The following is a 14120-nucleotide window of genomic DNA, read 5'->3' on the forward strand; positions in this document are numbered from 1 at the left end:
AAGGTACTGGTGAGATCATATGTCAATAACTTTTTGATTTGATTTATTATTGTTACACATACCAAGGTACAGTAAAAAGTTTTATTTTGAATACAGTACTGTCAGGTGATAACATACAAAGACCATAGGGTGATTGGTCAGGAGTCCAAAGTTACAGCTACAAAGAAGGTGCACAAACAGCAAGATCAACATTAGATTTGAAATTTGAGAGAACGTTCAGGAGAGTCTGTAGATAGTTCCATTAATGGACTATCTGAACTTAGCTATGAAAACATAGAAGAATTCATTTGTCATAGAATTGTCATTGGTCTTAGATGGAATAGTTACTGAATGTCTTCAATCAAAACATTTCTAGACTTAGCAGCCTAAATAACCCTCGACACCAAGTCCAGAAAAATGGTTTAAAAGCATTATATAGTAAAGGTTTCATTTAGTGCAGTATATTCTACAGAACATGTTTACTAAAGCAGAATAAACCATGTGACCAGTAGAGACAGACCTCTCATCTGAACAACATATTGTAAATGCCAACATCTATATGCAATCCTGAGCAATCTGATGCCACTGTATTTTGTGATGGGTATGGTTCCAAAACTCCACTTATGTAAAACTGTTCAGCCTTCTGCCAACAATCATTGCTACTCTTGAAGCTATGTTACAAAAAAATCAAATCATTTCTAACCCAACATGTAAATTCATGCCACGGAACAGAATCTTGAAGAATATGTCAATACTGGAAGAGGCCAAGATTCTTAACATGAAAAACAGCTACCTAGAAAAAAAAGCCTATATTATTCTGTCACAGGAGAAACTTAAATATGAAACCAACTAAGTTTAAACTAGATATTGGTGCCAGCATCACATATTGGATTATATTCCATGGTTTGCAGATTTTGTCATCTAATTTAAAGCTGTGCATAGCCAGACATTAAAGGTACAAGAACCTAGAATGTGAAAAGTGTCTTCCAGTACCAGTATCCCAAATTGTTGTACTAGACTATGAAATAACTTTGAAAGCTAACACCAAACTAGTACATCTCTCCACTTTAGAAAATCCCTCAATCACTAATGAAATAAAGAAACACATGGATTAACTGCTTCATTTCTTCCTAGGGAACTAACAATAGTACCCAACACTAATAATGGAGCAGAAGTATGATCATCTTGTAATTCTCAAACACACCTGCAGTTACATTGTTACAAGTTCAGGTGGCCATATCAAAAAGAAGTCAGAAGGGAAAATGTAAAATTAGCAACTTTATCTCAAGTGTCTCTATACCTGATTATATACTTTCCTGATCAAGTCAAAAATTTTGGAAGGGGTAGAAGAAATAAGGAAAAGGTATATGACAAATGTTGTAAAAAGAAGTAATCTAAATAACTACTTTGAGTATGTATATAATTACTAATCGATTTTTGTGATGGGGACAAGATTTGAGGAGGTTTATTGTGCAAGGGTAAAGGAGCCTGAAGCAACCTTGCAATGAAGTCATAGAGCTGCACATCACTGAACGTAGGATGCATGGGTGAGTTAGGGTTATGGTTAGGGTTAGACTGTTACTGCACTACTCTCTAAAATGGAAGACAGTCTTAAGAGCACTTGGACAAGAATACAAAGAAGAAAGAGTAGTCCTTATCTAATATAACGATAGAATCAGAGCCTGGGTGTATTGGAATTACTATATATAGCAATGTTTAGTATTGATGCATCATAAATAGTATTAATTCTAAGCCTGAAGACAGTTGTTGACTTTGCCTTCCCCTTGACCAATTTGTCTTGAAACTAAATCCAGTGTGGTATTAAACCACATCATAATAAAGTCGCCGTCTGCACTTGTCTCCTGTAAAGAAGGTTAGAGATAAAAAATACTGCAGATGTTGCACATACCAGGTCATATCAACCACCTGTACTCACCTATCACTATCTTACCAGTCCATGCCTCTGCCCACTCATAATCCATCCCCCCTTCTCTTTATCTGTGACTCCCCCTACTCCACCTCCATTAAGGGTTATACCTGAAACGTCAACTTCTCCACCTTCTGATGCTGCCTGGCTTGCTTTGCTCTTCCAGTCTCCTTCTTGTCCATCATGTAATAAAGGAGCACTTTTTCCTTAAAAAGACAGGAGTGAGTAGGGAAATTTCCCACTTGATGCATCTGACCTAAGAGCAAAGAGCCAGGTCAAGATTATCATTTTATGTGGCTAATCACAAAGAAAGCCATGACAATTTATGAATTTTAGAAATTGGAATTCAATGACTATGCAAACTAAAACATACACTTAAAATTTCGTAACACTATGTCAGTTTGGTAACAATTTTGAGAGCAAAGAAAAGGTCTTGTTTTAGATGGGGCTGACTGCTTTTGTTGGACAAGGATATAATACATTGCAGAGAAGTTGAGGAGAACAAGAAAGGTTAATAGATTAAAGCATGTCATTCATTTCTTTGCCCAGGACTGCTTTGGTATTGTCAGAAAGATAGAAAACAGATTAGAGAATTTGAAAATGGAGATTTGATAGTCTTCGGCATGGAATTAGGTCTTATCTCTCAGTCAATGAAGAGAAATTAGAGAAGTTAGTAAACTTTTGAACAGTAAAGGAATTAAGGGTTACGGTGAGTGGGCTGGTAAGTGGAGCTCAGTCCACGAAAAGGTCAGCCATGCTCTTATTGAATGGCAGAGCAGGCTCGGTGGGCCAGATGGCCTACTCCTGCTCCTAATTCGTATGATAGGTCTTTCTGAAGGAATGATGTGAATGGTTTAAACAGACTATGCCTGAGGAATGAGTTGTAGATAACCTTAGCACTGAGGAGATCAGGAAGGGAAATTGAGTTGACAGGAAAGGTGGATATTATAAGCAACATTAAAGATAAGCAGAGAATTTGAAAATTTGTAAAAATACAGGAATCTTGATACAGTTGAATTCAAGAGGAGACTGGTGTCAGTATATGATAGAAAACCGTGAAGACAGTTGCACAAATTATTTTGATATTCGGTACAAATAAATCAATGAATTTGCCAAAGAATAAGATTAAGAAATGACTTGGCCAGTGAAGTTGAGATTTAGGATGAAATGGCCACATAATCTTGACGATTCAGTGTGTATACATGGATACAATTATGAAAAACAGAAATTCAGAAAGTGACAGTTCCAAATATACAAGGCATGAAGTTTTTCTTATAATTAATGGATTAACTGAAATGTTGCAAATTAAGTTTATACTGCAGCAATGACTTGTTAATCTTATTATATGAAAGCAAAAAATAAAGATGTCAGTGATGTGAAAAATCCTATAGAAACTTTGTTGAGGTATTTTGAGATTCAGTCATATTCAGCATTTTCTGGGATAATTAGGATGCTCAGTTAGTTAATACAAAACTAAACCTTGAATTCAGTGTAAATGAAGGGAACAAAAATAACATTGAGATTTGATTTGGAATTTATTTGGCCAGTAACAACTTAGCACAAATTGGCCCAAATTCTGAAAATGTTTGAAAGAATTTCATCATCAATTCACATTTGAAAATCAAACCTTCATAATTAACTATTATTGTTTGCATTATTGTCTTTTATTTAAAATAATTTTTAACTGTAATAGTTGCTAATATTTTAAAGGATCCTGGTACTGATTGTATTTACTGTAAATATTGATTTAATTCAGCCAGAGAATTTTTTTTATTTTTACATAAATATAAAATTTTCTTTAAATAAAATTAACAAGTGCAATCATATAAAATGCTTCTACAAAAAATCCATTAAACTCAAATACTACAAAAAAATCCTCATTAAAGTACAAAAAAGAACACAACGTGTAGAATACTGAATAACATTTGGACCATGACACCATTGGGACAAAAATGGAATACATTTGGAATGCCAACATAAAATGAACTGCACCTCTGGAAAATAACAGTATTATCATCTGATCAGGAATACTTGATGACACAAATGTTTTGCACCAAGTGAAGTCTGTATTTAATTTACAATTCTCACTAGTATTAGGTGGAAAAATTCAACGGTAAGTAGCACAAGTTCTGTACTTGAGATGTGAAATGTTGATTCGAGGGAGTTGATTAGTGCTGTCATCAAACACTCCTGGGGCCAGATATAACAATATTCAGGTTAATGGTGAGCAAAGCTCTGTCTGCTCAGTCGTAATGAAATTCCTCAGCCATAATCTCAAATCAACACCATTGGTGTACTAAAGTATCATTTTTTTCCCATTATCAACAATTGAGCAAACCTACCAATCTAAACATACAAGTTGGAATCTAATTAAAATACACTGCTACCTTCCTTCAAAATACCTTACAATGACTACAATACAAGTTTGTTCAACAATGAAAATGGGGGCAAAGAACTAGTTAAAGGAAAATGAATTAGTTAAACAAATAAATTGTTTTTGACATGTAATGGGGAGACAAATGTGAAAACTAATTTCCACAAAACACCAAACAACATAAATACCAAGTCAGGTCATGTTTAGTGATGATCGTACAGGGAGGAATAATAGCCAGTACATCAGAAGCATCCCTGGTCTCATTTTCCAATGGTGCCATGGGACCTTTAAAACATTTATTTGAATAATCAGCTGTGGTTTCATTTTAATGTTTCATTTAAAAGATTGCAATACTGATACTGTGCAGTTCTGGAATGAAATTTGAGTGCACAATCTGTTAGAGGTTTGTTTTGTTCATCAACAAATTGGCATTCTGTTTGCACAGTCATAGTACAGACCATTTCATAAAATTAAAATTAAAATTGGCAAGTTTCAAGAAAGGATGGATAATCTATGCTACTGGGATAGATCTCAAGCAGTGTAGGTTTTTTAAAAACCCTCTAAGTGAAGGCAAATATTCTGTCAATTAAGCCATGTTAATGTTATTAATGCATGTAAAGGTTCTTAGATTGAATCTGGTGGAGATGGCATAATTCCGAGTAGTAGGTTGGTTGGGATATTAAGTTCAACATTGGCATTTTTAAAACACAAGACAATAAGAAATGATGCTGAGTGACCGTCAAACAGAACTTGTGAAATGCAATAACCCATCCACTAATCTACTCATTATTGACACATATTTAAACATAATCTAAGCTGGTTGTGCAAATGAAGTGCTGCACTTTTAAAGTGAATCGAGCTGTTTCAGATTCTGTTTTTTTTTCAAATTATGAAAAGCTACATTGGTGTGCTTTTATTATACAAATTATATTATTTGAATTTCCACAAATAAACAACAACTTAGTTAGCATCTTTAATTGACTAAAATGACTCCATGCCTTTCACAGCAGGATTATAAAACAAATTTGACATTGATTCCAACAAATCCTAGCCAGACAGTAGTGTTAAGCAGGGAAGACAGGAGAAGAGGCTTAGTGAGGGAATTTCAGAAATGAAGACACTGGGAGTGGAAGGTTTGAAATTGAGATGCTCAAAGGTCCAAACTTGCAGGAGTGCAGATATTACAAAGAGTTATAGGCTGGAGGGTGTTTCAGAAAAAGGAAGTGCGCCAGGGGAGATTTTAAAATCAACACCGGAAACCAAGACATTGCTTAACTAATAAAAATCAGCAAACCACTGGGATGATCAGTGGCCAGGATGTGGCACAAGTTACGATGTGGGCTTCTGCATTTTGGATGACCTCAACTTTATGCATGGTAGAATATGAGGCTGGTCAAGAGTGCACTGGAATACTCAAGTTTGGAGGTAACAAAAGACACAAATGTCAGTAGCAGGTGAGATGAGGTGTTGAGATGAGGGTCAGACGTTGTTATTAAGATACAAATAAGTGGTCTTTGATGGTCAAGTTTAGTTTTGGAAGTAACCATTCATATGCCATTGTTTTACGCCAACTGTGTTTTCTGAATTTCTCTCCAGATAATACCAATTTGATTGTTTGTGCATTCTAATCTTCAATTCAGATATATATATATATATATAAAAACATACTGCAGTTTTCTGATAATTCAATCTGAAAATTTAGAAGCAAAACTACAAAACTAGCTTTTTTTTTCCCTTTTGTCTTTACATTTTGGAGAACTGATCACTTCTGTTCAGTTAACTGGAGGAATGTACTGTAGGAATGTGGGTCTTTTTCAGCAGAATCCACTTGAAAAAATACCACTTTCTATTGCAAACCCACATCTTTAAGTCAGATTTCCCTAGCTCAATCAGGAATTAGCTTGTATGGTTCCAGTATAAGAACATTTCAAGATTCATAACAAGCAAACTTTACGCTACTTATTGAAGTCCACAGATTTCCTGGTTATTTCAATAGAATCTGTAGGGATGGAATTTACACTGTGACTGTAACTAGAACGTCTCATGGATACTTGTGTTGCCGTAATCTGTCGCAGCTCTTTGCGGGATAATCTTACAGGAGTAATGACATGAGGCTGTGATGTCTTCTCAACTATCTGAGATGGCTTGAAAGATGAAGTGAGGGCATTTGATGACTGTACTTCATCTGTCATTTCTGAACTGAATGAATACTCTTGCTCAGGTATCATTTTTGTGGAGACATGTGCCATTTCAGAAGTTTCTTCCCATAATTTTTGATTTTTATGTGTTCCTGATATGGCTGGCGAACTGATATTTCCTTCTCCAGTACTTTTGGATGCTCTTGAAGCCCATTTTTGTTCCATTATATAAACTTCTCCTCCTCCTGGGCTTAATACTGTATTACCAGTTCCATTATCTGCAATTAAATTCATTAAATATTATTTTTTCTTGAAACAGAGTGAAAACATTGAGACAAATTGTATGTTTCTGATGCAAGTCATGCTTAAAAGAATGGGTGCTATATTTGTCTGAATAATGTCTTAATAGCTCAATGTCTCAAATTAACTGGTCATTTTATCTGTGTTATTAATTCTCAGTTCCAGGTGAAGAGCTTGGCACTGTCCAGGAAGCAGAGGAATTTTAGACGCAAGAGAACATGTAAAGGATGAGGAAAATAATGGGTAATGCCAAAACTACTCAGTAAGCCTCAACCAATTAACTCAGAATCCATTGACTTTGCCAAGACAGAAATAACAGAGGACTAAAAAGTAATGGATGGAAGTGAGGACAAATGAACTAATATTCAGGTTTGGATTACTACTTTGGACAAAATATTCATGCCAAACAAATGCCAGGCAATAACAATCTCCAACAACAGAGTCTAACCACTCAACCTTGTCATTTGACAGCATTATAGTCGCTGAATCACTCAACATCAATATCCTGGAGATATTCGACTCAGCGAGACAGAGATGTTCAGCATGGAAATAGACCCTTCAGTCCACCTTGTCCATGTTGACTAGTTATCCTAACCTAATCTTGTTCCATTTGCCAGCACTTGGCCCATTTCCTTCTAAACTCTTTCTATTCATACACCCATCCAATGCCTGTTAAATGTTGTAATGATACCAGCATCCACCACTTCCTCTGGTAGCTCATTCCATACACTCACCGCCCTCTGCGTGAAAATGTTGCCCCTTGGGTCCCTTTTAAATTTTTCCCCTCTGACCCTAAACCTATGCCCTCTGGTTCCAGAATACCCCACCCCAAGGCAAAAGACCTTGTCTATTTACCTTATCTATGCCCCTCATGAATTTATAAATCATCATCCTTCAATGTACCAGGGAAAACAGCCCCAACCTATTGTCTCTCTCTACAGCTCAAATCCTCCAACTCTGGCAATATCTTTATTGATCTTTTCTGAACCCTTTTAAGTTTCACAACATCCTTCCAATAGGAGAGAGACCAGAATTGCATGCAATATTCCAAAAATGGCCAAACTAAAGTCCTGTACAGCCACAACATGACCTCCCATCTCCTATACTCAATGCACTGACCAATTAAGGAAAGCATACCAAATGCCTTCTTCACTATCCTATCTACCTGCAACTCCACTTTCAAGAAATTATGAACCTGCACTCTAAGGTCTCTTTGTTCAGCAACACTCCCCAGGACCTTATCATTAAGTGTTAGCTGAATACTGTCTTGTTGGATGAGATGATTGAAGTTTGTTCAAAATGAAATGATGTAGATTTAGGGACTTTGAAACACAACACTTGCTCCTAGTTATAGGAGTCGTAGTTGCAACATTACAGGACAATAAAGCAGAGGCAGCAAAGAGGGAAAACTGTTTGCAGAAAGAGTAGGAGCAGGGAATCTTACTGAATGTTTTATTGACCTAGGTTCTTCAGAGATCATTTATTTTGCTTGCACATGAGCCAGAGTAAGTACCTGATGGTTATATTTCATCAAAGAGGTGTTATAGAATGGTGACATTTCCTTTAACTGAATCTTATTTATTGTTTATGAGATGTAGGTGTTGTTGACAAGGCCAGCATTTATGCCCATCATAAATTACCTTGGAGAAAGTGATGGAGAGCTGCCTTCTTGAACTGCTAGATTCCTTTGGCCCTCCAAGCTCAGGCTTGAAGAGCTGAAGGACCTGTTCCTGGGCTGTAAATTTTCTTTGTTCTTTATGATACAGAGCTACTAGGAATGGAGTTCCTACGAATGACCCTGCAATACTGATGGAATGTGATATAGTTCCAAGTTAGGATAGTGTGTGGCTCAGAGGAGTACTTGCATGTTGAAGCGTTCCCCTGCCCTGTTCCTGCTCTGTGATAGAGATTTGGGTTTTGGAAGGTGCTGTTGTTGAAGCCATTGTTAGTTACTGCTGTGCATCTTGTAGATGCCACATGCTGTTGCCACTGTAAATCAGTGGTGCAGGAATGAATGTTTAAGTTTCCATGTGCGGTGCCAATCATGCAGGATACTTTGCTGTAGATGGAGTCAAGCTTCTTAAGTGTTGTTGAAGTAGCACCCTTTCAGACAAGTGGAGAACACTCTATCACAATCTAACATATGCCTTGTAGATGGTGGACCAAAATTGGGAAGACAGAAAGTGAGATATTTGCCTCAGAATCCCGAACTCTGACCTGCTGTTATGGTTGCAGTATCACTGGTCCTGTTCAATTTCTGGTTGATAGTAACCCAGAGGATGCAGATAGTGGAGGAAGTCAGTGATGATAGTTTCATTAAATGTCAAGCTGTAAAAGTTTCATTCCCTCTTACTGGAGATCATCATGCCTGCCACTTATGTGGTGTGAATGTTACTTACCCAGGACTAGTTTTTACAGAGTCATACACTACAGAAACAGACCCTTCCATTCAATTTGTCCATGCTGACCAGACATCCCAGTCTGACCTAGTCCCATTTGCCAGCTTTTGATCCGTATCCTTCTAAACCCTTCCTATTCACATACCCATCCAGATGTCTTTTAAGTGTTGTAATTTTACCCGTCTCCTCCACTTCCTCTGGCAGCTTGTTCCACATATGAACCTCTGTGTGAAAATGTTTCCCCTCAGGGAAACTCAAACCTCCAATCCCAGTAACATCCTTGTAATTTTTTTCTGAACCCCTTTAAGTTTAACAACATCCTTCCCATAGAAGGGCGATCAGAATTATATGCAGTTTTCTAAAAGGGGCCTCATTAACATCCTGTACAGTTGCAACATGACATTACAATTCCTATACTCAATGCACTCACCAATAAAGGTAAGTGTGCCAATGCCTTCTTCACCACCCTGTCTACCTGCAACTCCACATTGAAGGAACTATGCACCTGTACCCCTAAGTCTCTTTGTTCGTCAACACTCTCCGGACCCTACCATTAATTGTACAAGTCCTGCCCTGGTTTCCCTTACCAAAATGCAACATCTCACATTTATCTAAATTAAACTCCATCTGCAACTCCTCAGCCCATTTGATCCAGGTCCCATTGTTCTCTGAGGTAACCTTCCATGCTGTCCATTACACCACAGATTTTGTTGTCATCTGCAAACTTACTAACCATACCTCCTGTATTCACATCCAAATCATTTATGTAAATGACAAAAAACAGTGGACCCAGCACCGGATCCTGGTAACTGGTCACAGGCCTCTAATCCAAAATGCAACCTTCTATCACCACCTCTGGCAGCTTGTTCCATATAAGAACCACCCTCTGTGTGAAAACGTTTCCTCTCAGGTCCTTCTTAAATCATTTCCTTCTCACCTTAAGCCTATGACCTCCAATTTTGGAGACCCACATCCTTGGGAAAAGACATTGGCTACTCACTCTATCCATGCCCCTCATTATCTTATAAACTCTGTCTTCTTTCTTCAAGCCAATTTTATACCCATGTGATCTAACCTTACTAACAAGTCTACTATGTGGAACCTTGTCAAACACTTTGGTGAAATCCATATAGACAAAGTCTACTGCTCCATCTATATCAATCTTCTTTGTCACCTCTTCAAAAAACTCAAACAAGTTAGTGAGACATTATTTCACAAGCACAGAGCCATGGTGACTATCTCTAATCAGTCCTTGCCTTTCCAAATGCATGTAAATCCTGTCCCTCAGAATCCCCTTCAACAACCTACCCACACTGATGTAAGAACCACCAGTCTATAGTTGCCTGGATTTTCCTTACAGCCTTCCTTAACTAAAGGCACCACCTTAACCAACCTCTGGTCTTCTGGCACTTCACCAGTGGCTGCTGATGTTACAAAAATGTCAGCAAGGGGCCCAACAATCGCCTCCCTAGCTTCCCACAAAGTTCTTGGAAATACCTGATTAGGTCCAGGGAATTTATCTACCTTCGTGCTTTTTAAGACCTCCAGCACTGCTTCTTTTGTAACATGAACTCTTTTCAAGACATCACAATTTATTTCTCCATGTACACTAGCAAACATATCCTTCGTAAGTCCTAAAATGAAATATTCACTTAATATCTCACCCATCTGTTTTGGTTCCACACATAGACCACCATGTTGATCTTTAAGGGGCCCTAATCTCTCCCTAGTTATTCCTTTGACCTTAATGTATTTGTTGAATCTCTTTGAATTCTCCTTAACCCTATTTGCCAAAACTATCTCATGACCCCTTTTTGCCCTCCTGATTTCCCTGTTGAGTACACTCTGACTGCTCTTACACTCTTCTCGGGATTCACTTGATCCCAGCTGTCTATACCTGACATATGCTTCTTCTTTTTCTTGACGAGAGCCTCAATATGTCTAGTCATCCAGCATTGCCTACACCTACCATGGTGGCTCAGTGGTTAGCACTACTGCCTCACAGTGCCAGGGACCCAGGTTCAATTCTAGCCTTGGGCGACTGTGTGGATTCTCCCCTTGTCTGTGTGGGTTTCTTCTGGGTGCTCTGGTTTCTTCCAACAATCCAAAGATGTGCAGGTTAGGTGAATTGCCCATAGCGCAGGTTATTAAGTCAGGGGTAACTGTAGGTATGGGGAATGGGTCTGGGTGTTGCTCTTTGGGTGGACTTGTTGGGCCGAAAGGTCTGTTTCTACACAGTAGGGATTCTAATTCTACCAGTCTTGCCTTTCATACTAACAGGAACATACTGTCCCTGGCTACCTCTCTTATCATTCCTAGCAGTCAACAATCTACCTGACTGTATCTGCAATGTCTCCACCTTTCTGAAACTGCCATCAATTACACCCCCTTGTTCTTGTAAACTCCTCATTGCCTCGAACTGCCACTCTAACTGACCCATGCAGTTGAATAAGATTTGCAACCAAACACATTCCTAAAGACATAGTCTCCACGAGCATTCAAATTCTCCCTGATCTCCCACATCTGACAGAAAGAGCACATCACCCATTTAAAAGCTATTTCTCCCCCTTAAACAACCTACAGACCCAGAAATTACCTAAAAACAAACACAATACACTTTGCTCAAAAATGTAGCATTCAGAGTCTTACTGCTCAAAAACATTACTCTAGGATAACTTACTAATCCTTAATATTAAAGTCAAGAGACAGATCTCAGTTTAAACATAATAAAAAGAATGCTCTCATCTTACTCACTACTACATACTTACAAAAAAAAATTGAGAAGTTTTATAAGTCATAAAATCAAAAACTTAACTGATGAGGCACAAAAACCAAAGGTGTCCTCTTCTCCTTTAGTTTCAGGCACTGATTTTTAAAAAATCACTACTATCTCTGCAACTGCATGAAGCTGGATATTAGACCTCCCATGTCAGCTATGAAACTGCACTATTTGCTTGTTATTTCAGTGAAACCCAATCTCCAGAGCCTTTACACAATGACAGCTGTAAACTACCCTTGTTAGCTGCTTCATAAAGTTGTCGAGGTCTTACTGCATACAGACAATGACTGCTTCAGTCCATTAGAAGTCATGAATGGTGCTTAATATTATGCAATCATCAGTGTACATCACCACGTCTGACCTCATGATGGAGGGAAAGTCAATTATATAGCAGCTGAAGATTATTGGGCTAGGACATTATCCTGAGAGAGGGCTCTTTGTGACATGGTGGAAATGCCGTTTGTACCAGAAGGCCTGGGTTCAAGTCCCACCTGCTCCGGAGATAGAGTCATAGTCATAGAGACATACAGCATGGAAACAGATCCTTCAGTCCAACTCGTCCATGCCGACCAGATATCCCAACCCAATCTAGTCCCACCTGCCAGCACCCGGCCCATATCCCTCCAAACCCTTCCTATTCATATACCCATCCAAATGCCTCTTAAATGTTGCAATTGTACCCAGCCTCCACCACATCCTCTGGCAGTTCATTCCACACACGTACCACCCTCTGTGTGGAAAAAGTTGTCCCTTAGCTCTCTTTTATATCTTTCCCCTCTCACCCTAAACTTATGCCCTCTAGTTCTGGACTCCCCGACCCCAGGGAAAAGACTTTGCCTATTTATCCTATCCATGCCCCTCATAATTTTATGAACCTCTATAAGGTCACCCCTCAGCCTCCGACGCTCCAGGGAAAACAGCCCCAGCCTGTTCAGCCTCTCGCTGCAGCTCAGATCCTCCAACCCTGGCAACATCCTTGTAAATCTTTTCTGAATCCTTTCAAGTTTCACATCTTTCTGATAGGAAGGAGATCAGAATTGCATGCAAAATTCCAACAGTGGCCTAACCAATGTTCTGTACAGCCTCAACATGACCTCCCAACTCCTGTACTCAATACTCTGACCAATAAAGGAAAGCATACCAAACGCCTTCTTCACTATCCTATCTACCTGCGACTCCACTTTCAAGGAGCTATGAACCTGCACTCCAAGGTCTCTTTGTTCAGCAACATTCCCTGGGACCTTACCATTAAGTGTATAAGTCCTGCCAAGATTTGCTTTCCCAAAATGCAGCACCTCACATTTATCTGGATTAAACTCCATCTGTCACTTCTCAGCCCATTGGCCCATCTGGTCCAGTTCCTCTTGCAATCTGAGGTAACCTTCTTCGCTGTCCACTACACCTCCAGTTTTGGTGTCATCTACAAACTTATTAACTGTACCTCTTATGCTTGTACCCAAATCATTTATGTAAATGTTGTCCCAAAAGCAATATCCACATTCCATGAATGAATTAGAAGAACCCAAAAATCAACTTTAGCACCAAAGTCGATTGCTGCCCTCTCTGTAGTGAAGGGGAAGATATATAGCCTTGTCTGTGAAATACCAGCTATTTGTTGCTACCAATTATGGTTATCAAGTTGTACAAGTAAGTGTTAATGTGTTGCAATGTGTTTTGATAATATGCCTGCCACAACTGAATAGCTGGTAGTATGGGAAAGTTGTGATTATGAAGCTTGCAGCTGTGGAAATTTGTGAGGGTGCAGTGTTGTATGAGAGTGCTGTTTGCTGAAATTTACTGATGGATGAATAATGAGGTTGTGTTGAATTGTGCAGTGATAGACTGGGGTGGTACGTGGTAGCAGATGGCATTTCAAGAAATATTCTTGACCCTGACCATTTTCTTGAGGCTATCAAACCTTTACTGGCACTGTATCCAGCTCTTCAGGGCCAGAATTCTGGTACTGATCTCTGTGGTTGTCTGTTCCCACAGCCTTCACATGATATATCCGGAAGGCCTCTGGGACCCTTGTGGAAATATTAACTTTCTCCTTCTATCTATCCATCTCTTGACGAAGGCTACCGTCTGCATATAAGAAATGAGGAATCCTCTCTCTGGCCTGCTGCTTCATGCCCTGATTTTTTTCGAGCTACTTCCACCATATGTACCCAGACTGCAACTCCCTTATAAGAGTTGCAGACTAGCTTCATTTGATAAGAGCATG

General features: G+C 38.8%; 1 protein-coding gene across 1 annotated transcript in view; it reads right to left on the reverse strand.

Annotated features, from left to right (window-relative positions):
- Positions 1–6164: 6164 nt before the first annotated feature.
- Positions 6165–14120, reverse strand: part of LOC132825920 (kinesin-like protein KIF27) — a 114438-nt gene continuing 106482 nt past the window's right edge. Inside the window, exon 17 of the mRNA XM_060841556.1 lies at positions 6165–6696. Within this exon, the coding sequence (XP_060697539.1) occupies positions 6236–6696 (461 nt within the window). The 3' untranslated portion in view covers positions 6165–6235. The remainder of the gene's footprint in view (positions 6697–14120) is intronic.

This window comes from Hemiscyllium ocellatum, chromosome 2 (genome assembly GCF_020745735.1).
Source record: "Hemiscyllium ocellatum isolate sHemOce1 chromosome 2, sHemOce1.pat.X.cur, whole genome shotgun sequence".
NCBI lineage: Eukaryota > Metazoa > Chordata > Chondrichthyes > Orectolobiformes > Hemiscylliidae > Hemiscyllium > Hemiscyllium ocellatum.